A 25,361-nucleotide genomic window follows, 5' to 3' on the forward strand; every position below is an offset into this window, starting at 1 on the left:
TCATTGCACTATTTGAGTAGTTATTGTTATATAGTCCAGATTGATTGTATCACTTCAATAAAAACTGAACCGTGACACGATTTGTTTTTGATGAGTACATCTCAAACATGCATACAATGAAGACATTTAACACATGAATATTGTGACATTTATTCATACCTTGAGTATCAGGGAATGGCAACTTTCCCATCTGTAATGCCTTCTCTAGGGCTGTATTATCTTGAGTGGTAAAAGATTCTAGTTGCTGTGGTAACGTCATTAAGTACTGTCCAATCTATGTCAAATATGAATAAAGAGAATTTAAAAACTTATAAACTGAAGGGTTCGTTAAACACCTAACTGTTCCATAGGTACATGTAATCTGCTTGTAGATTAGCTTCTAGTGAGGCTTGCATTTATTCCATGATTTCCAGAATTCTTGTTACTTATGGCACTGTAGCAAAGTGAACTTGATATTCATAAACATATTGGCAATGTAACTATATTTAAGGGGTTAGCATACGTTCGCTGGTTCAATTTTTTGGCCTAAATTTACAGATTGAAACATACATTTTACCCATACATGTTATATACCATAATAAAGATCTTGTTTCAAACTTTGAAAATATGGCAATTTTTTTTAAATTATGCAAATACCAAGTCACATGATCACAAGAATACGCGAAAATGGAGTAAAACAGTTAATGACGCAATTAATAATTAATTTGCAGCACGACTGAATATATTTTTTTATGTAAATATTATAGAGGGGTGCTTCATGTACAATGTTCTTCGTTTTTTTGCAACTATAATTTGTTTTTATGTAGCCTTATTTCAAATGTTTGGACGTTAATACCTGAGTAAAAACAACATGTCTCTATATAAAAATAAGCAAAAAATCTAAACGAAGGAAGACAGAAAAAAATCCAGGAACATTCCTCCAGTACTTTATATAGCGGTAAAGTTGACCAAAAATTTCGACGATCTGACCTTTCGTTTGTTAGAAATTGCGTACTGAATCTGTAGAACTACATAGAAATCAATTTCAAGATAAACGCAAAAAACGTCCAAGGTCAATAAATCTCAAGCTAGGCCTAAACATTTTGAAAAATATGAAGTTATAATTATTGAAACATGTCTGCCTAGCGACCAACTACTAAATAATGCCTTCTAATGTCGGGGCTAAATGTTATACGCGTTAAAGACAGGATGAAATGTGTTTTGAAATCTCAGAACGGCCCTGTCGTGTCAACCGACAACGAGATGACTTCCTGCGAAAGTGACGTAGTGATTTGCATATTACTAATATGGTGTGGCGGCGGAGTTATTCCAAATAAAGAAAATGGTTTAAGCCATGTGCACAAGATATCTTCAAGTTTGTTTTGATTACTGTTCACTGTAAAACCACAGGGAGTTGGACAAACTTATGTATTTTAATAAATTATTAAATAATAAATTGTTATATAACTTTTCTTTACCCCCCCTTCCTGGTATCGATTTCAAGTTATCACTGATTCTTGTTTATACCACTCTTTCTTTTATCACAACTTTGTTACGCGCTAACGTTCGCACCACGAAGTTGGTTAAGTTGTAAAGTTAAGTTGGTTGTCATGCAACTATTAGATTTGAAAAACCACCATTTCGACTACTCATGTGTGATCAGTGTTTTGGCGAGCAGTCAATGTTTTCAATGAGCGAGCGAAAAAAAGAGCGATTAAAATGCTGTCGGTTTCCGGTCGGACAAGACCGCGCGGTCGGAAATCAAGCAATAAGCTGTGGGTATAAAAGCGGAAGGCTGGGCGAAATGAGTACCATAATTACATAAACTTTGTAGTATTGATATGCAAATCGGATCTTTCATCAAGTGTCAATTAGGATTACTTTCATGCGAGTGTTGTGCTTGTGTTGGTGGTGTTTATAAACAATCACACGTGGCAATGTTTTGAAATAGAAAAAACGTCGAAATAAGCGATATAAAATGGAGTTTTTGTTTAGAATAAAAGCACAGTCATAGATACTGTCATAACCATCGATAATTTCAAATAAAAAAAAATATTGAAAAAAAACACATTAAACGTATGCTAACCCCTTAAATTGCTTCATTGTTTTCTATCGGAACTCTTTTTCAGGAGAAAACTTAATAATCTGTTGTGGCACCTGTCTACAACACTTCAAGTTTTTTATGAGCATGTGTTCATTCATAACTGTGTTATTAATCAAAAATAAAGTAACAAAATTACTGTTACCTTAGTAATATATTCCATTGGAGACAGACTGAAAGATGGCAAATCAACACTTAGTACTGCACCACTGCCCACAGATGACCACACCTAGTGAAAATATTCAGTACATGCATAACAGTGTGAATACTTAATATGGAGTAAATTGAAGAAGGCAAAACCCTGCAGACCAAATAAATAGTTTATAATTCATTATTTTGTTTAAAAAGAATAATGTGCTTTAAAATTCTCTGAGATTGGTGAAACATTATTCATCCATTCACGTCATTGCAGGAAGCAGTGTTTGCAGCAAATGTATGATAACATTATTCATCCATTCACGTCATTGCAGGAAGCAGTGTTTGCAGCAAATGTATGATAACATTATTCATCCATTCACGTCATTGCAGGAAGCAGTGTTTGCAGCAAATGTATGATAACATTATTCATCCATTCACGTCATTGCAGGAAGCAGTGTTTGCAGCAAATGTATGATAACATTATTCATCCATTCACGTCATTGCAGGAAGCAGTGTTTGCAGCAAATGTATGATAACATTATTCATCCATTCACGTCATTGCAGGAAGCAGTGTTTGCAGCAAATGTATGATAACATTATTCATCCATTCACGTCATTGCAGGAAGCAGTGTTTGCAGCAAATGTATGATAACATTATTCATCCATTCACGTCATTGCAGGAAGCAGTGTTTGCAGCAAATGTATGATAACATTATTCATCCATTCACGTCATTGCAGGAAGCAGTGTTTGCAGCAAATGTATGATAACATTATTCATCCATTCACGTCATTGCAGGAAGCAGTGTTTGCAGCAAATGTATGATAACATTATTCATCCATTCACGTCATTGCAGGAAGCAGTGTTTGCAGCAAATGTATGATAACATTATTCATCCATTCACGTCATTGCAGGAAGCAGTGTTTGCAGCAAATGTATGATAACATTATTCATCCATTCACGTCATTGCAGGAAGCAGTGTTTGCAGCAAATGTATGATAACATTATTCATCCATTCACGTCATTGCAGGAAGCAGTGTTTGCAGCAAATGTATGATAACATTATTCATCCATTCACGTCATTGCAGGAAGCAGTGTTTGCAGCAAATGTATGATAACATTATTCATCCATTCACGTCATTGCAGGAAGCAGTGTTTGCAGCAAATGTATGATAACATTATTCATCCATTCACGTCATTGCAGGAAGCAGTGTTTGCAGCAAATGTATGATAACATTATTCATCCATTCACGTCATTGCAGGAAGCAGTGTTTGCAGCAAATGTATGATAACATTATTCGTCCATTCACGTCATTGCAGGAAGCAGTGTTTGCAGCAAATGTATGATAACATTATTCATCCATTCACGTCATTGCAGGAAGCAGTGTTTGCAGCAAATGTATGATAACATTATTCATCCATTCACGTCATTGCAGGAAGCAGTGTTTGCAGCAAATGTATGATAACATTATTCATCCATTCACGTCATTGCAGGAAGCAGTGTTTGCAGCAAATGTATGATAACATTATTCATCCATTCACGTCATTGCAGGAAGCAGTGTTTGCAGCAAATGTATGATAACATTATTCATCCATTCACGTCATTGCAGGAAGCAGTGTTTGCAGCAAATGTATGATAACATTATTCATCCATTCACGTCATTGCAGGAAGCAGTGTTTGCAGCAAATGTATGATAACATTATTCATCCATTCACGTCATTGCAGGAAGCAGTGTTTGCAGCAAATGTATGATAACATTATTCATCCATTCACGTCATTGCAGGAAGCAGTGTTTGCAGCAAATGTATGATAACATTATTCATCCATTCACGTCATTGCAGGAAGCAGTGTTTGCAGCAAATGTATGATAACATTATTCATCCATTCACGTCATTGCAGGAAGCAGTGTTTGCAGCAAATGTATGATAACATTATTCATCCATTCACGTCATTGCAGGAAGCAGTGTTTGCAGCAAATGTATGATAACATTATTCATCCATTCACGTCATTGCAGGAAGCAGTGTTTGCAGCAAATGTATGATAACATTATTCATCCATTCACGTCATTGCAGGAAGCAGTGTTTGCAGCAAATGTATGATAACATTATTCATCCATTCACGTCATTGCAGGAAGCAGTGTTTGCAGCAAATGTATGATAACATTATTCATCCATTCACGTCATTGCAGGAAGCAGTGTTTGCAGCAAATGTATGATAACATTATTCATCCATTCACGTCATTGCAGGAAGCAGTGTTTGCAGCAAATGTATGATAACATTATTCATCCATTCACGTCATTGCAGGAAGCAGTGTTTGCAGCAAATGTATGATAACATTATTCATCCATTCACGTCATTGCAGGAAGCAGTGTTTGCAGCAAATGTATGATAACATTATTCATCCATTCACGTCATTGCAGGAAGCAGTGTTTGCAGCAAATGTATGATAACATTATTCATCCATTCACGTCATTGCAGGAAGCAGTGTTTGCAGCAAATGTATGATAACATTATTCATCCATTCACGTCATTGCAGGAAGCAGTGTTTGCAGCAAATGTATGATAACATTATTCATCCATTCACGTCATTGCAGGAAGCAGTGTTTGCAGCAAATGTATGATAACATTATTCATCCATTCACGTCATTGCAGGAAGCAGTGTTTGCAGCAAATGTATGATAACATTATTCATCCATTCACGTCATTGCAGGAAGCAGTGTTTGCAGCAAATGTATGATAACATTATTCATCCATTCACGTCATTGCAGGAAGCAGTGTTTGCAGCAAATGTATGATAACATTATTCATCCATTCACGTCATTGCAGGAAGCAGTGTTTGCAGCAAATGTATGATAACATTATTCATCCATTCACGTCATTGCAGGAAGCAGTGTTTGCAGCAAATGTATGATAACATTATTCATCCATTCACGTCATTGCAGGAAGCAGTGTTTGCAGCAAATGTATGATAACATTATTCATCCATTCACGTCATTGCAGGAAGCAGTGTTTGCAGCAAATGTATGATAACATTATTCATCCATTCACGTCATTGCAGGAAGCAGTGTTTGCAGCAAATGTATGATAACATTATTCATCCATTCACGTCATTGCAGGAAGCAGTGTTTGCAGCAAATGTATGATAACATTATTCATCCATTCACGTCATTGCAGGAAGCAGTGTTTGCAGCAAATGTATGATAACATTATTCATCCATTCACGTCATTGCAGGAAGCAGTGTTTGCAGCAAATGTATGATAACATTATTCATCCATTCACGTCATTGCAGGAAGCAGTGTTTGCAGCAAATGTATGATAACATTATTCATCCATTCACGTCATTGCAGGAAGCAGTGTTTGCAGCAAATGTATGATAACATTATTCATCCATTCACGTCATTGCAGGAAGCAGTGTTTGCAGCAAATGTATGATAACATTATTCATCCATTCACGTCATTGCAGGAAGCAGTGTTTGCAGCAAATGTATGATAACATTATTCATCCATTCACGTCATTGCAGGAAGCAGTGTTTGCAGCAAATGTATGATAACATTATTCATCCATTCACGTCATTGCAGGAAGCAGTGTTTGCAGCAAATGTATGATAACATTATTCATCCATTCACGTCATTGCAGGAAGCAGTGTTTGCAGCAAATGTATGATAACATTATTCATCCATTCACGTCATTGCAGGAAGCAGTGTTTGCAGCAAATACTAAGCAAGTGAGTGCACAATGATGGATGAACATACAGTGTACAGCTCTGCACATAATTCAGAAAAAATAATAATATGAGGGCGCTGTTCGTAACTAGAGTTAGTATTTATACGAAGAATCTGTTATTAGCAAAATAAGAATCTTCTTATTAGTACATTCACTTTCCTTGACAGAAATGTTTGTAAGTATGTACACAAGGATCTTTAGCAGACAATATGCAGGTACAGTTACACATACATTTATACCTCTTTTCAAAACAATGTGTTTGTCAAGTTTTATTCTAAGGCATGTCAATGATATCAGTGTGGATGGATAGAAATTAATCTTAAATGAGTCTCTGTTCTCAGACTGCTTAGAAATAGAGACCGGCAAATAACTAACATTCTTCCAAAGGATGCATGGTTGTGCATGTGTGCATGAAGCGGTTTTCATGTTTACCTCCATGGTTGAAAGGTCAGCTAACTGCACTTTGAGAGGACAGAAGACAATATCAAATGCAAACTTGTGAGCTTCTTCGTTGACTTTTTCAACTTCCTTTGTGACCTCGACCAGTATGTCTGTTTTACCATCTATAAAAATAACATAGAATTACCAGAATTTATAAATGTAACTTGAATTGAAAGACCGGAATGCATAATGAATATAATAATATCTGATCTGATCTGATCTGATCTGATCTGATCTGATCTGTCTGTGATGTAAGCTAATACATAGAATGAAGAATATCAAGTATATAAATTAGTGTGTGGTAGTTGTGCATACAGAATTGAGCATCTCTCTTTGTGTTACTGTAGCAGTTACAATGTATGCATACACTCAGCTACAACTCAAGTATACCAGTAGTTGTGTGTATGACCAATTTGTACAATACTTTGTTATGTGTACACTTACTTCACACTACTGACAGTTGTGAACATGTTGTGGAAAATATGAACTCTAATTAATAATTAAAAAACATAGTACAAATATTCAACCTTGCCCATTGAGAATCTAGATTAAATAACAAATGGAGGGATGCAGACAAATTAATACTGCACAAACCTTTTTTTGCATCTCGAATTTTAGAATAAGAATCCAGAATAAATACAATAATATTTTTTGCAAGAACCCATTTATCTTCTGTTGGTTTCAAATTAGCTATGAAAGTTGTCCACAGCTGCAATTTATTCTGTGATTTCTTGCCAAATCTTATACATACCTAGTTTGATTACAGTGAGTAGTTCTACAAACTCAGCATGCTGGATAGGATCTGATTTAGCGAGATAATTGTAGTCTCTGAATGGATTGGTGGCATGTTGTGATAAACTATAGCAAACAAAATGTGAATAAAAGTCACTATCAATCATTTTGTAATTGAAATGAATTTGAGATTACATATTTTGTTCAGCAACTTTCAATGAAATCCAACAAGGCTAGCACTAGCATGGTAGCCAGTCGGTCATTTTAAATTAAAACAACAAAATAACAAGTCATTGAAAATGACACAGTCCCTGTTAAATTTCTCTTTGTGCTCATCATATTAAAGTGGAGGGGTTGTCTCGAGCATGTCCTTGAAACTTGAGTCCCAAGTGGCGTATACAACAGATTGTTTATTTACATCAATTTCGAACATGTGTTGCGTGACGATCCCTCCGGTTTGAGACATAGCAAAGAAAAACATAGATCACAAGTGAAAGCATGTCAAAGTTATCACATTTTAAACAAACAAGATGGCCGCCAGTCAGCCAAATTTGATCAAATTGCAAATTGAATTGACATGTACATGTATCCATTTATGACATGCTAAATATCAATGAAAATGATACATGGGTGACAGAGATATAGTAATATGGCCACAAATAAAAACAGCCGTTATTCTGCCATCTTTGATCTGATTATGAAACAAAGTGACATGTATGATGTATGTGCCAAATACAAATGAAAATGGTACATAAATCTTGGAAATATACCGGATTCGGCTGATACCCCGCCCTGGGCATTCTTATGGAGGATTCGATTTTTTTTAGAAAAATGTGGACCAAAAGATCGCCCGAGCGATGTTATGGCAGATATTATGAAGCCCATCTTGTCTGAAAAAATAACCTTGCGCTAATACAAATGGTCTCAGGAAATGTTTAGTAAAAAATAATGTTTCGTGTTGATCAAATATAATCACGCAAAGTATAAATTAAAAGTGTTTTAATACATTGGTGAGAGGTCGCATTTTACGTGAACAAGAACATGAACACTAAGATGGAAAAGCAAACCAAAGTCGAAACGGGGTGCATCATGGACATGACACAGCACATGCTGCGACAACTGAGTGATCAGCGACATCATTTTGGAGAACTTCAAGTACTTCTTTGCGAAACTTGCTGCGCGGTGATGCTGACATCAAGTGTGTGTTGGCCGAAGTTTGACCCCAAGTCACACACTGAACTGGCGCATTACTTAGCAACCTTTTTCTTTTGTGCTCTGCATGTCAATCTACTAAAATTGTTATTATATCCAGGGGTACTGTAATTACACAACTTGTATGCAACTGAGTACTAACTTTGAATATATCAACGTTGTTTACTTAGTGCACTGCTTTTTCTAATTACGCAAATTTGTTTACAATATTGTACCAGCTCTGAATATTTAAACTTTGTAATGTATTGCTTTCATGATAACTACAAAAATTCAAATTATTTTTTACTATTGTTAGGGCACTGAAAAGAATAGTAGTCGAGTGTCTACGGAAAGTCGAGAAAATAGTTTATACTTGTGATTCATCGTGGTTCCAATGGTGAATTATTTTATTCAAAATGAAGTGAATATGTAATATAAACCATACCATGCGTCATGTTAAATTTTACTATAATATAATAAACTCTGGGCAGCGCACTTCGATCGCATTATTCACGTACATTTTGACTGAACTCTACTAACCACGTGTTTGAATTACGCGCGGCATTGAGTAATGACCTCCAGAGTTCACGCACTGATATTTAAATTCGGGCCTCCCAGCTTGGCGCAAATCAATATAATTACTTATCATTTGTTCAAAAAATTGTTTAACTCTCACAAATACCATGAAAGCGAAGAGTTAAGGTAGCGAAACTATTATTTGTGTTAAACATTTATTTATTAATAGTTGAAATGCACTATAAACTTTCATCTGACAAAGTCAACGTAACCTAGAATGTCATGTAAGTTGGTTAAAATATAGATTTTCTGAAGGGAAGCAAGGCAGCTTCAGTAGTGTTTTCTAAAATCAACAACACAGGTTTAATCTGTGTGCCTATAAGTTTCAAAGATTAACTCAAGACAAAGCAATGTTAGGATGTGTTATTAGTAGCTATCTGACACACAATGAGTGTTTCCAAACATTTGAGTGGGTTGTCTCCGCCCCTGTTTATTTCACAGATTAGTCATTTGCATATAAATGTGTCAGACACAAGGTCACACAGCCACTGAAAAAAATCATTGATTTTAGTATTTTCATCTGCCGATTTTTTATCGAACTATAGCTATCCTATTCCTTTATTTTTTGGTTTCCAATAGCCTTACACATTTGGATGCCCCTACACATGTTAAAACAGACCTTGATCGGAAAACAAATCGCTTGTGCAGAAAAACAAGCTTGAAAATCTTTGCTGTGACTTCAACGTTTTCTAGGAGTTTATGTTTTTCAAAATACAAGGTCTTTAAACAAAAAATAACGTATACTTATTGTCGTCGGATTAACACCAAATTTTCACAGCTTTAAGGTGACAATGAGAGGAACTTGAACGTGTCCAGACAAACTATTTCATGGATTATTTACCAATGTGTTGTGGTTTGAGTTGGGATCAATGCGACTAAAACAGAAATTAAAATTCAGAACACTATTTTTCAAAACGCATTGCTTAAATAAAACTGATCAGACACATTCAATTTACCAGACTATTGAAGAACTAGGAAAAGTGAAAACAAAACTTCTTATCACCAGCATAAATGCGTAATTATTTTTTTTACCAAAAAAGTAATTTTTCACTTTTGATTAAGTAACGCATCGTAGAATGCGGGCATGACAAACACACCTTTGAAAAGCTTGAAGTCTGACGATTCCAAAATATATACTTTCCTGGGTCTATTTGTAGTCGTTTGGTCCCAATTAAAAGATGAAAACAAGTATGCAAATAATAGTCCCGCGACCTTAACTGAAACCTGTCTTTTTTGGACAAAAAACACGTCAATACCAGATTATGTGTGCAAGAACGTACACGACCGCTTAACTCTGTGTTGTTTTAATAATCTCATGTCGCATGTGAAACACAGGAGACATTTATTTCATCCATTTCTTGTTTACCGATATTGAACTTTTTGTCTGGAATGTGATACAAAAATTAAACATTAATGATACCTACCATTGTCAAATCAACCAAGAGGCTTGAATCAGGAAGGCTTGGCTATTTTAAACTTCGTAAATATCATTCTTTTCAAGCGTAGACTTTATTCGAGTGTAATAAATGTAAGTGAAAAATTACGACTCTTATTCTTGAAATTGGTGATAAATACTTGCATATACCATTTCACGTAACAACAATTCGTCTACAGCATTGGATTTATTGAGTTTTTACGCATTTCGACTTCACAGTGAATTATTTTTAGTGTCATATTTGAAATAGCGTGCTCGATGCAAGATGTCGGACGGGAAAATTGGGGTCTGTAAAAATGTTTGTTGGTTCAGTCAGGCAATATGGGGACCAAAACATCGCCCACTATTTGAAACATCGCCCATGGGCGGGGTTTAGGATGGACGGGGTATCAGCCGGTAGTAGTAAGGCCAAAAAGTCAGATGGCTGTCAATCGGCCATCCTTGATCCGATTTTGAAACAAATTATCATGGACATGTATCCTAACATGTATAAAGTATGTGCCAAATTTGAATGAAAGCATTTCCAAGATACCACATTTAAAAAAAAACACAAGATGCCTGCCTGCCAGTCGGCCATCTTTGATCCAATTGCAAAAGAAATTGTCATGGACATGTATCCTAACATGTATAATCTATGTACTAAATTTGAATGAAAACTGACAAAACATGTCCAAAATACAACATTTTTAAAAAAACATGATGGCTGCCAGTCGGCCATTTTGAATCGAATCGCTAAACCACTGCATGTGCATATGTCCCACATATAGTACTAGGCACATGCAAAGAATGAACGGAATCGGTCCAAGGGATTCTGAGATATGACTCCGGCGGACAGATGGACATAGACCGAATTACAAGTCCCCGTTTTTGGACTTCATCCGAACGGGGACTAATAAGCATGAATATCTTTTCATCATCATTTGGACCATACAGACTGTTTCATATTTTTGATCAAAAGGTTAACAATTTTTATAAACATTTCATGTGAAGAGAAACAGACTGTATAAAATAATTGTAGATGGTGCCAATAGTGCTTAAATGGTTAACCTACATGTATGTAAACCAAAGCATTGTAACCTGAAAACCTATGTAAACCAAAGCAGTGTAACCTGTAAACCTATGTAAACCAAAGCAGTGTAACCTGTAAACCTATGTAAACCAAGGCAGTGTAACCTGTAAACCTATGTAAACCAAAGCAGTGTAACCTGTAAACCTATGTAAACCAAAGCAGTGTAACCTGTAAACCTATGTAAACCAAAGCAGTGTAACCTGTAAACCTATGTTAACCAAATCAGTGTAACCTGTAAACCTATGCAAACCAAATCAGTGTAACCTGTAAACCTATGTAAACCAAAACAGTGTAACCTGTAAACCTATGTAAACCAAAGCAGTGTAACCTGTAAACCTATGTAAACCAAAACAGTGTAACCTGTAAACCTATGTAAACCAAAGCAGTGTAACCTGTAAACCTATGTTAACCAAATCAGTGTAACCTGTAAACCTATGCAAACCAAATCAGTGTAACCTGTAAACCTATGTAAACCAAACTAGTGTAACCTGTAAACCTATGTAAACCAAAGCAGTGTAACCTGTAAACCTATGTAAACCAAAACAGTGTAACCTGTAAACCTATGTAAACCAAAGCAGTGTAACCTGTAAGCCTATGTAAACCAACGCAGTGTAACCTGTAAACCCATGTAAACCAAAGCAGTGTAACCTGTAAACCTAAGTTAACCAAATCAGTGTAACCTGAAAACCTATGTAAACCAAATCAGTGTAACCTGTAAACCTATGCAAACCAAATCAGTGTAACCTGTAAACCTATGCAAACTAAATCAGTGTAACCTGCAAACCTATGCAAACTAAATTAGTGTAACCTGTAAACCTATGCAAACCAAAGCAGTGTAACCTGTAAACCTATGTACATGTAAACCAAATCAGTGTAACCTGTAAATCTATGCAAACCAAAGCAGTGTAACGTGTAAACCTATGTACATGCAAACCAAATCAATGTAACCTGTAAACCTATGTAAACCAAATCAGTGTAACCTGTAAACCTATGTAAACCAAATCAGTGTAACCTGTAAACCTATGTAAACCAAATCAGTGTAACCTGTAAACCTATGTAAACCAAATCAGTGTAACCTGTAAACCTATGTAAACCAAATCAGTGTAACCTGTAAACCTATGTAAACCAAATCAGTGTAACCTGTAAACCTATGTAAACCAAATCAGTGTAACCTGTAAACCTATGCAAACCAAATCAGTGTAACCTGTAAACCTATGCAAACTAAATCAGTGTAACCTGTAAACCTATGCAAACCAAAGCAGTGTAACGTGTAAACCTATGTACATGCAAACCAAATCAGTGTAACCTGTAAACCTATGTAAACCAAATCAGTGTAACCTGTAAACCTATGTAAACCAAATCAGTGTAACCTGAAAACCTATGTAAACCAAATCAGTGTAACCTGTAAACCTATGCAAACCAAATCAATGTAACCTGTAAACCTATGTAAACCAAATCAGTGTAACCTGTAAACCTATGTAAACCAAATCAGTGTAACCTGTAAACCTATGTAAACCAAATCAGTGTAACCTGTAAACCTATGTAAACCAAATCAGTGTAACCTGTAAACCTATGCAAACCAAATCAGTGTAACCTGTAAACCTATGCAAACTAAATCAGTGTAACCTGTAAACCTATGCAAACCAAAGCAGTGTAACGTGTAAACCTATGTACATGCAAACCAAATCAGTGTAACCTGTAAACCTATGTAAACCAAATCAGTGTAACCTGTAAACCTATGTAAACCAAATCAGTGTAACCTGAAAACCTATGTAAACCAAATCAGTGTAACCTGTAAACCTATGCAAACCAAATCAATGTAACCTGTAAACCTATGCAAACCAAATCAGTGTAACCTGTAAACCTATTTAAGTAAACCAAATCTGTGTAACCTGTAAACCTATGCAAACCAAACCAAATCAGTGTAATCTGTAAACCTATGCAAACCAAACCAGTGTAACCTGTAAACCAGACACCAATTTTCATTTGTTTCACCATAGACTTCTGTATAAACTGAACACATACCTGTCACTCATAGTTGTGATACTACTTGGTGAGTATGCCTCTGTTAAAAACCTTCCACCATGCTTCATTATATCATCACATAATTCATTTTGAAATGTATCAGTCTGCAGTAGAATCTCACCTGGGATACAAAACATACATTTCATTAATCTCATTAAACCTTGCACTGTTGTCATATTTCTCAACAATATCAACAAGCAGTCTGTTGGCCGAGATAGCTCCACTGTTAGCAATGCACATTACAACAAGCAGTCTGTTGGCTGAGATAGCTCCACTGTTAGCAATGCACATTACAACAAGCAGTCTGTTGGCTGAGATAGCTCCACTGTTAGCAATGCACATTACAACAAGCAGTCTGTTGGCTGAGATAGCTCCGCTGTTAGCAATGCACATTACAACAAGCAGTCTGTTGGCTGAGATAGCTCCACTGTTAGCAATGCACATTACAACAAGCAGTCTGTTGGCTGAGATAGCTCCACTGTTAGCAATGCACATTACAACAAGCAGTCTGTTGGCTGAGATAGCTCCGCTGTTAGCAATGCACATTTCAGTTAAAGAACTAAAGATATCATTAGTAAATGAACAATATGTATAGTATCAAAGCAATCAGACTTGCGGTTTTCAACAAGAAGTCAAAAATATCACTTTTTAACAAAAATAGAAATCAAAATTAAAGAATAAAAAATATCATCATAAAATGAACAAATCTAAGAGAGGTCTGCCCAAGGTAAGGTACATACAGTACTCATTCCGCCCAACATTCCTGTTTTTATCGCTTTTTTCCGACCGCTTATCGATTAGTTTCTGACCATTCGCTGCTTTCCGATCGGAAACAGATCGCTTTTTTTTCGCTCGCTTTTGTTTGCTCACTCACTCGCATTTGTTCGCTCGCTCTTGCTATGGCTGGCTTCAGAAACACCGCCCGCTTGGCAACTGACCACTGGAGTAACGATGGCCGTACATTGTATCTATAAACTTATGTTTTTATTCGTAATAAATTTAGGTTTTAATGACGATTCAAAATACAACGCATATTGCTTCTCTGTATTGGGAAGGGGGACAAAGACGCCTTCAAATCACTTGACACATTGTAACGTTTGCTACGCAAGTCGAACTGTGACCTGTATTTACATATTTACGTCCTTGTGTGCGTAGTTCAAGCAGCTATATAACTGGTCAATCAATCGTGATATGTATTGAGCACTAGTATTTGTGTGTGTGTTTCTGTGTGTGATTTTGACTAAATTTATTCCGAACGGCGCTCAAAATAATTTGACACTTTGTTATTTGCGAACGCAACTCACACTATGACCCTTACTCAATTTGCATAAGTAATACGAATGCTGTAGTTCCAAAATCTATCGGGTTAACTCTTGCTAGTGTCTGGGTGCGCAAAACAAAACTGCACATATAATCATCGCAGAGCTGAATTTCTGCAAATCAATTGGACTTAAACTACTAGTATAATGACTGTGACGATTAATCGCTTGTCTGAGTACATGCGACGACGAATTATTGGATTGGCAGCAGTCGGACGAAAAATGAAAATGAGGAAAACAAAAAACAAAACAAACGCAGCCAGTGATACATTTCGAAAATAAAAATACAAAATAAACGCAATCAGAGGAACCGACCACGCGCGTTGGAAATAAATAAAACGTGTTGTGACACACTGGCAGCTTCATCACTTCACGCAATATAATTATGTTATTTCCCAAAGCACTTATATTTAATACATTGAGGAAAAACACCACAAGAAAAATGTAAATCAGGCTTGTAATTACTAGTAACTCAACTCGAACGCAATATTGATCACTGTAAAAGTGGATAAATTCGAATCGTCATCAAATTCAAAATTCAAACGATCTCGTTGAATTTCAATCAATAATAAACTTGATGTTTAGAAAGACAAAAACAACAACATATTAGAGTGAAAAAAAGTTAGCAGCAAAGTACGAGAAATGCATGTGGGAAAGCAATGAGTGAACTTGAGGAAAATTATACTAATGTGAGAACAAGCCATATACCTGCGGAGTACTCACTAAAACATCGAGAAAATGTGCCATTTCAAAGGGCACCCTTACAAATAATGTCTGCGATTGTGTGAACATGATAACGTGCAAACAAGGAACAGAGCTCGTGGTCCACAAGGAAACTTAGCGATGACGCAGTTAGATGTATACGGCTGTTGAAAACAGAGACTCCTTCGACCTCATATGAGCAGGTTCACGTGGATGTTTCATTTTCAATTAATACCAACAACACTATGGTAATATTAAAGACTTTCCGTTTTTGACATTGTGAAATTCTTTTGTTTTTATGTAGAAAAATACAATATTTTTACCAATTAAAATCATATTTATTAAAGTTATTGTTCATACATGATTTGTTGAACACACTACATAGTTTGTAATTTCATCCAGCTCCTTTCAGTCACAATTCAAGACAAATAAAAGGCACAAATATAGATAATATAGCAAATTATTTTTTTCTGTAAAATTAGTGTGTAATCAGTAATTATGAAAATAATTTATGGGTACATATGTAATACAGTTCGTTATGAATTGTTCTTAATATAAATTTCTAATCAGTTTTTTTTTCAGGCGGAAAGTCTTTATCGTTGTGCTTCGCCTCGGTTGACAATGAGCTCTTCGGGTCGCTAAAACTGTATGTCCACCTCTGTTGGGTGAACATGTGTATTATTATACCGAATAAATCTTAAAACAGAAATTGTGGCACTCAATCATGGCAATTTTCCAGGTCATCGTTAGAAAGATTTTCGGAGGCAAATTCAATCTCCTCTCAAGGCTATCTTGAAGGATTGCAGGGAATTGACCCTTACCGATTCATATTTATGAATTAATCGGGATTCAGGTACCATAGTGTTTATAACCGAGTATTCCTAAAGATACGCAAAAAAACATGAACTTTCGCGTGGGATTTTTCATGCAAACATTGTCAATGGTTCCCCGACACTGATTCCTTTTTGTCTTTCAATTTTTCCAAGACGTCGTTGAGATGCAGGTGCGATTCCTCTTAGCAACGCGTTCTATTTATTTCTAACGCGTGTGGTCGGCGCCTTTGATTGAGTTTATTTTGTTCTTTTATTCACAAAATCTATCACTGACTTTGTTTTGGCTGTAAGTGAACTACGTACAGCTCATGGAAGTATTTCGCCCAGAGTTTGCGAAATGGAATACCCTGCAAAATTTGAATCCTTTATTTTATAACGAGACAAAATAAAAACCATAATTGTAATTCAACAAGTTTATGTAACGTGTTAGTCCGCTTGCCAGCCGCCTAGTTAAAAAACGCGATCTCCATTGATGTCGGCTTCCATAACTTCGGACAAGTAAGATGGGCGCCAGCCAACATTACATTTGCAAGTATTGTATTTATTTGACAAATTGTACAGTACGGTCATTCTATAACAATCCATTGGTCGTTTTTTTTCAGTCTTACTATTCCTGCAGATATTCTTCAATTGTTATAGGTGCCACGGGTTTACATAACTACAACTTGACCCGTGTTAAACCCAAACCAAGTGTGCAAGGCAACCGTCATTCTACACACGGTTACTCGACGAATACCGTACTCTACAGTAAACATTTTTCGTTCTCCACCAAAAATAAATAGTTTTATTTCATATTAGTTGTGTCCGTGTCAGTGTCGTATTTGATTTCACATGTTTGGTTCGATCTTGTTTATGGTGGACATTATTTCTACGCATATGTATTATTACCATTTTTATATGGCAGTGTGATCCACCGTATTTTTTCAACGGTCGTTCTATAAATTTCTGATTGTATTTATTCTTCTTTTAACATCATAAAAACGAAAATGATACACTTGTACATGAAACAATAGATAGGTAATGAACTGTAAATGCGGCCGATTCCGCTGTCAGGCAAGCGAGCGGATACTTCTGGATTTGCGCGGTCAAAAAAAAAAGTGGAAATTGTCCGGTCGAATTGAACAAAGCGAGCGAAAAAAAAAGCGATCAGAAGCGGGCGGGAGGTTGGGCGAAATGAGTACTGTATACACCAAGTATCAAAACAATAAGAATTAGGCGAGGGTTTTCCGAACCCGCCTATTCACATAGTTCATACCCACCATAGACTCCGGTCAGTCAAAATGAGTATTTTGAACTGTAGGCATTAATCAGTATCTGCGGGTGACGGAGAGATGGAATCCAGGTCAGGGGAAGCCCCATGACCTCAAGATTCTTTTACCTCTTACGTCACGAACCCACGTGACCGAGGCCACCTGGCAGCACCATAGGCAGCCGTCCATCACTTGGGTTCCTTTCTCTCCGCCTCAAGGACTTAGACCAACACGACGGAAAGAGTGGGGAGGTTGGGAGGGGGGACCCGGAGTCTATGGTGGGTATGAACTATGTGAATAAGCGGGTTCGGAAAACCCTCACCTAAATTCACTACGTTCAATTACCCACCATAGACTCCGGTCAGTCAAAATGACTATTTTGAACTGTAGGCAGAGTCAGACACCGATAGGTGGCGGGTTTTTCTGAGCAAACAGAAAAATAGGAATGATGAAAGTCTTTTCCCAGTCCGGGATGAAAAACTCAAAAACCTAAGTTAAAACCCAAGAAGGGTGGTGTCTTACCTTGCCTGTGCTGTCCCCGAAGCATGAAACCAATGCTGCTGTGGTGACAGAGTTTGGTGCGCCCGAGAAAGCTAGACCCAAGCCAAATTCGGGGGTGATAAGCGTGAAGTAGGACCGAAACAGTTCGCATAAGGGCGTAGGTCGAAAGAAGCAAAACCTGGGAGCTTCCAGGAAGTGCTAGTGGAACAGACAATCTGCCCGCAAGAATACCGAGACTGACTTATCGCCTATGTGCATGCTCGGTCCCCTGCGGTCGTTCGGGCTGGGTCAGTAAACAAAGCCTGTCCCACTACGATGGGGACTAACCTGAAGAGACCCTGCTCAATAGATTGGGTGTCTGTTAGGTAGTAGTTGATGAAGACGTTCTGCGTTCTCCAGAAGCCTGTCTTCAGGATGTGTTCAAGGGGGCGCCTGACGCCAGCGCTAGTGAGTTAGCAATCGCACGAACCTCATGCACTCATACTTGGTGTCTCTGCAAGGACTGTGTTGAGGAGGATAGTGTATTATAGACCTCCAGTACAGTCGCAGTAATCCACCTGGAGATGGAAGTCAGGGAAGCCGGCTTATCCTGTTTGCCAGGGCCGTAACACAAAAACATGTGTTTGGTTCCCCGTCTGGAAAACCCGGTATGGTTCTTGTAGCAACTCAGCGCTCGGACCGGGCAGAGAAGCAATCCCTCCTGATCCTCCGGGCCGACAATATTTGACAGCCGAGGGATGACGATCGGATGAGGATCGTGTCCTGGGATTTGGTTCTTGGCGAGAAACCCGATTAGTGTCTTTAGTACAACTTGATCGTCCATAAAGGCGGCACAACTGTCCACGTAGGACAGTGCGCCTAGCTCTGACCGGCGCCTACCTGAGGCGAGGGCCTGTAGGAAGACTGTTTTCCACATCAAAAACTTGAGTGGTGCTGAAACGAGGGGCTCAAAGGGAGGTCTGCTTAGGTTTGATAAAACAACTGACAGGTCCCAATTGGGGGGTTCCTTTGAACGGGCCCTGGGCCTCTGATTATGGAAAGCAGTAAACAGTCTCCTAATAATGGGACAATCGGTTAGACTTGACCCCGAAGAGTTTTCTATGGCGGGGGACAAGGCTGACCTGTAGCCAACGATCGCTGTATGGGACAGACACACTTTGTCAAACAAGTGGACAAAGAAGTCTGCTACCTGGCCGATAGAGGGATGGCATGAATCAATCTTCCTTCCACTACACCAACTGGTGTATGCTCGCCATATCGAGTCGTAGGCAGCGTTGGTGGAATCCCTGTTCGCCCTGGCCAGGACGTTCGGTATGTCCTGCAGTACTACCGGTGTTTCAACTATCATTTCCAGCAGGAGTGGAAACCAGGCCTTGGTCGGCCAATTGGGCGCCACCAGAGTTAGTATGCAGGTGGGCTCCTGTCGAAGTTTCTCCAGTACCCGGTGAATTAGCGGGAAGGGAGGAAAGGCGTATGCATCCATGTGGGACCAGGGGATCGATTGGGCGTCCACGGCCCAGGCTCCTGGTGTCGACAGGAGTGTTACGTACGTCGGAAGCTTGGCGTTCCGGGGTGCGGCAAACAGGTCTATCTTTGGACCGTCCCACAGCCGAAACAGCCTGGAGGCAACCCACTGGGGGATATGCCACTCCATGTTCTGGAGACGAAGGCACCTCGAAAGGGTGTCTGCCAGGCTGTTTCTCACCCCTGGAAGGTGGTGTGCGGTTAGCTCCACATTGTATTCCAGGCACCAAAGGAGAATTTGCTCTACTAGGACCGACAACGATGGGGAACTTGCCCCCCCCTCCTTGTTGATGTAGGAGACCACCGCTGTGTTGTCTGTGCGGAGCAGGACTCTGTGGTCTTGAACTTCGGGTCGAAAGCGTGAAAGTGCCAGGTGCACTGCTTTCAGCTCGAGCCAGTTGATATGGTGGTCCCGAACCCACTGCGGGGGCATATTCCTTGGGCTTGTTAGTTCAATAGATGCGCTCCCCACCCTTGTCTGAGGTTGGTCAGTGACGACCACCAGTACAGGGTTTCCTTTACTTGGTCCGGGATTGATACTTGCCTGTTTAGTTCCCGTAAGTGAGCTCAGTGTTCCAATAACAAGCGTTGGACCGGGCGGCTGCGTAGTGCGGCCTGAGGAACTACCCTTCGAACAGAGGTCATCATTCCGATGAGCCGCATTAGTTCACGGAGAGACACTGAAGGAACGCTGACTAGGCGTTCTGCTAGGTTGCTTAGTGCTAAGCAACGCGCTTGAGATGGGCGAACCAGGCCTACTTCGGTGTTGAACTCCATGCCCAGGAACACCAACTGTTGAATCGAGTTGGGATGGGACTTTTTGTGATTTACTAGGAAACCTAACTGGTGAAGTAAATCCTGTGTAAGCCTTACATGTCTGGCTAATAACCCCTTGTCTGGGTTGTGTAGCAACCAGTCGTCTAGGTACGGATTGACGTGTACCGACATTTGGTGGAGCAGCAGAACTACCTGATTCATCACTCTGGTGAACACGTAAGGCGCTGTGGATAACCAGAAGTGGAGCACCCGAAATTTGAATACTTGGCCCAGATGGGCGAATCAAAGGAGAGGGCAACTCACTGGGTGCATCTGTATGTGCAGGTAAGCGTCGCATAAGTCTAAAGATAGCCCGTCGAGACGGTGGATGGAGAGTAGGACACTGGATGGTGTCTCCATGCGGAACCGATTGAGAAGCACATACTGGTTTAGTTGGCTTAGGTCCAGAACCGAATGCCAGTTGCCTGTAGATTTTGGTACTACGAATACATTTGAGTAGAAGCCCGGACTTAGTGCCGGCTGAAATATTCTGTGTATGGCGCCCTTTCTTAGCGAACTGTCTACTTCCTGTCTGATTGCTTCTGCCTTGTGGGGGTCCCCTGGCAGTGCCGGGGGGGGGGGTCCCCTGGCAGTGCCGGGGGGGCACTGACAGGGGCGGAGAAGATGAAGCGTCCAGGGAACGGTTACCCGCTGCCTCCGAGCCAGAATGCATCGGCGGAATCTGTGTGCGACAGGGATCTGTGGCCATGGGTTCGCCAGTTGCAAGAGGGAGGGGGTTCTCCTCTACCGTGAGGTGAGCCTCCCCGGAGATCACTGAGGTTACTAAGCTGTAGCCTGATCTCTTGCCAAACGCAAGCCCATCTCCCCTGTCACAGAGGTAAGCGTCAAACATGCTTACCCCGCTGCCGTGAGAAGGAGGAGAAGCCACCACCTGGTCCTCCCTTTCCCCGGGGCATGCCGCTACCCTTCCCTCCCACGGATGGGTGTGAGCGCTTGTCTCCTGGCTGACTCTGTTTTGCGGAGCTAGTCCTAGGGCGTTGTGCTTTCTGTGCTTGGGGCGTCCTCCGCTTCCCCTTGGCAGCGGCCAACCGGCTAGCGGATTTGACTTGAACCATTTGGTTTGTTACACCCCAAAGCTTTGCGACTGCCCCCACTATCTCCCCATCAAAGAGGGTGGAGGATCTCCAGTCTGCGTAACTGAGGCAGTGGCGTACCCCATGACTCGCCGGTCTAAAATCGCGTCCCGCTGCACAGTAGTAGCCCCGGCCAAGAGAGCCATATGACACTGGAGGATATCGCACATGGTCGTGCGGTGGCCTACCATTAGCTGTGTCGCCTGGTCTAGGAGGCGAGTGCGTTCTGCATCTGAGGTCTCAGAGTCCTGGGCGCGCACAAGAATGCGCTCCAGTGTGGCGCCCACGAATTCAAGGAAATTGATGGGTCGTAACTCTGCCCTCAGGGCATGTTAGATAGTCTCAGAATAGGTCGATGAGAATGACCATGGAACCCGGCCGTCTTCCTTCACCTGACTAGCGAAACAGAAGTTTGTGGTACCGGGGTCCGGGGAAGGAGCCTTGGGGTCCAGTCGGGGTCTTCTGGCTTTGTCCCACGAATTGGGGTCTGAATTCGAGATTGCCCCGATGGGGTAGCGTTTAGTCCAGCGGAAGGGGTTATGCAAAAAATTACCCCAGCCCAGGGCTTTCGGTGTTACCTCCTCCGCGGCTGACCAACGGCTGCCCTTCAACACCGTCTGCGTGTCGTCCCCCGCGCTCAGCGCTAGGCTGGACCAGGGGAGACGTGCAAATGGGGTCGATCTGTATCCCGGCGCCTGTGATCTCATCAGTGTCGAAGTGACCGAAAGCGGCTGCTTTAGGATCGAGGGTGGGGGAATATACATAGCGTCACCTGGACTGATAATATTCCGCATCACCCCAATGGCGCAGCTCACAGAGTAATTACGCAATGTGGACTCTGAGGGACCGCCCGAGGTGTTCGACGTGAATGAACTGCCAGCTCTCAGCCTAAATATGTGAGCGAGAGCATGTTCGAGAGTGTGTCTCATGACAGGGTCGGTTCCCTCTGGGAACGCCTGTGGGTCGGCGAGAAGGGAGTCGAAACCCACAGCGGAGCTCGGACGGGTAAATTAATCAGTCCGGTACCGCGCGGTGAACCCTGGCTAGTTGAAAGCCCGGGGGGGCACAATGTATGTCCTGACCAGAACGCCCTGCCCCGAAAACGGAGTCTTGGCTACCAGCATACCCCTTGGTGTTACGTGTCTGAGGTTCCCGAGACCTGTTGCCACTAGCCTGAGCCTCGGCCTCCCCCGAATCAGCAGGGGGGTCACGGCTGGGAACGGGGGGTTCCCCGGAAGAGACGTGTTTAGAATGCGAACGGTGCTTTCTGTGTTTCTTCCTACTTGTCGGCTGAAAGGCCACAGTGGAGACAGCTCGCTCTGCCTGCAGGTGATCTACTCTGCCTGCCAGGGACGAAATTTGCCCTGACAGTCCTTCGACCAATGCCCTCATTTCAGCGGCAAAACCGGCTCCGCGCGAGGATGGGTCCACAACGGGACCCAGCACGGGCCCCATAAGAGGAAAGACCTCTAGGGGCACAGCCTCGCTGTTGCCGGTAAAGTTGGGTAACCCACTGCCTGAAAAAACAGACTGTGTAGATGCCCTCCGATCAGCCGGGGGAACTGAAAAATATCGGCACCCCCACTATCGGGCCCTTTGCTTGGTATTCCAGTATGAGAACCAGTAGCCGAGCGCGAGGACTTACCATTCATGCCAACGCACAACTCACTCACACCCATGTCGGTAGCACTTGCCGCGCGACCTTTTCGCGAACAAGCGACGCGGTCACTCTCGGCTATTTTGACATACTACTGCTGAAATGACTCCCAGGCTTCCGAACCCCAGCGATTACAAATATTCTCTGGGCAGACACCCGAACCCCGAACGCACGTGAAACAACGATAGCACTTTGTATGCGGGTTCCATTCCTGAGTACAAATCCACCTCGTAAACTGAGGAGATAATACCGGCGGCGAGTCTCTGGCGTTGCCAGTGCATCTATCTATTTCTAAATACATTAAAAATAAAAGACGACATGCATGAAGGAAAAACGAATTACATGTGATTACGTAGTGGCGCCGGGTTTTAATTTCTTTGTTGTGGAAAGCATAACACACAAAGGAGAAAACGACACAAGGGTAAAAAGACAAGAAAAACTTATCCTACCAGCTAGAATGTCGGATGCCGCGGCTGCGGCGACGACCCACGCTAGAAAACCAGACAGGAAAAAGCAACAGAGCCAGGCAGAGCCGCTCAGAATCATTCCCCGTCGAGGCGGAGAAAAATTAAGAGTGATGGACGGCTACCTGTGGCGCTGCCAGGTGGCCTCGGTCACGTGGGTTCGTGACGTAAGGAGTAAAAGAATCTTGAGGTCATGGGGCTTCCCCTGACCTGGATTCTATCTCTCCGTCACCGGCAGAATCGCTGATTAATGCCTACAGTTCAAAATAGTCATTTTGACTGACCGGAGTCTATGGTGGGTAATTGAACGTGGTGAATTTGTAGTTTTCAAGAAGTTGAAAATGTGAAAAGTTGACACGGATGATGTCAACGGACTCCGGCATACAATCACACATATGATAAGCTCCGCACGACGAAGTCAACAGCGGAGCTAATAAAGAGTATTTCAGTAGTTTCGACTCTTTACCATCATGTTGTTGTTTTCCAGCATAATCATGCTAATTAATATAATTAATAACTAATAACATCAAACAAATATAAGACAATGTTTCTTACCACATGTTTGTATGATTCTGAGTGCATGTTGAAATTGTGCCCAGTCTTCAGACATCTCATCATAAGTAAGTGATTGGTGTACTGGTGAATCTAACCCTGCTTTGGCTCTCAGGTTACCAAGCACTCGATTGAACTCAAAACAGTAACTACCAAAAAAAGCCTGAATCATGGAAAGAATAATAAATAAAGGTCAGCACAATGTTATCGAGTTACCAGTAGCAGTGATTTGGAGAATTTAGAAATTGGTGGTGGGGTATATGGAAGAGGTGGGGTATGTGGTGGGGATGGGTATGTGGTGGGGTGTATGGGAGGGGTGGGGTATGTGGTGGGGATGGGTATGTGGTGGGGTGTATGGGAGAGTGGGGTATGTGGTGGGGATGGGGTATGTGGTGGGGTGTATGGGAGGGGTGGGGTATGTGGTGGGGTGTATGGGAGGGGTGGGGTATGTGGTGGGGATGGGTATGTGGTGGGGTATGTGGTGGGGATGGGTATGTGCTGGGGTGTATGGGAGGGGTGGGGTATGTGGTGGGGATGGGTATGTGGTGGGGTGTATGGGAGGGGTGGGGTATGTGGTGGGGATGGGTATGTGGTGGGGTGTATGGGAGGGGTGGGGTATGTGGTGGGGATGGGTATGTGGTGGGGTGTATGGGAGAGTGGGGTATGTGGTGGGGATGGGGTATGTGGTGGGGTGTATGGGAGGGGTGGGGTATGTGGTGGGGATGGGTATGTGGTGGGGTATGTGGTGGGGATGGGTATGTGGTGGGGTGTATGGGAGGGGTGGGGTATGTGGTGGGGATGGGTATGTGGTGGGGTGTATGGGAGAGTGGGGTATGTGGTGGGGATGGGGTATGTGGTGGGGTGTATGGGAGGGGTGGGGTATGTGGTGGGGTGTATGGGAGGGGTGGGGTTTGTGGTGGGGATGGGGTATGTGGTGGAGTATGAAAAGGGAAGGGTTGTGGGGGGAGTACGGAAGGGGTGGGGGTGGGGGTTGGTGGTGGGGGTGTGTGGTAGGGATGGGGTATGTGGTGGGGTGTATGGGAGGGGTGGGGTATGTGGTGGGGTGTATGGAAGGGTGGGGTTTGTGGTGGGGATGGGGTATGTGGTGGAGTATGAAAAGGGAAGGGTTGTGGGGGGAGTACGGAAGGGGTGGGGGTGGGGGTTGGTGGTGGGGGGTGTGGTGGGGTTTATGGTGGGGATGGGGTATGTGGTGGGGTGTATGGAAGGGTGGGGTTTG

General features: G+C 41.5%; 1 protein-coding gene across 1 annotated transcript in view; it reads right to left on the reverse strand.

Moving 5' to 3' along the window:
* Positions 1–25,361, reverse strand: part of LOC102803002 (conserved oligomeric Golgi complex subunit 7-like) — a gene marked incomplete at its 5' end in the record, with an annotated part of 73,194 nt that overhangs the window by 5,965 nt on the left and 41,868 nt on the right. The window contains 6 exons of the mRNA XM_085499993.1: positions 160–274; positions 2,226–2,309; positions 6,376–6,506; positions 7,136–7,242; positions 13,413–13,533; positions 24,128–24,287. Coding sequence (XP_085356119.1) covers positions 160–274; positions 2,226–2,309; positions 6,376–6,506; positions 7,136–7,242; positions 13,413–13,533; positions 24,128–24,287 — 718 coding nt within the window. The remainder of the gene's footprint in view (positions 1–159; positions 275–2,225; positions 2,310–6,375; positions 6,507–7,135; positions 7,243–13,412; positions 13,534–24,127; positions 24,288–25,361) is intronic.

This window comes from Saccoglossus kowalevskii, chromosome 6, assembly GCF_978046115.1.
Source record: "Saccoglossus kowalevskii chromosome 6, keSacKowa6.1, whole genome shotgun sequence".
Taxonomy (NCBI): domain Eukaryota; kingdom Metazoa; phylum Hemichordata; class Enteropneusta; family Harrimaniidae; genus Saccoglossus; species Saccoglossus kowalevskii.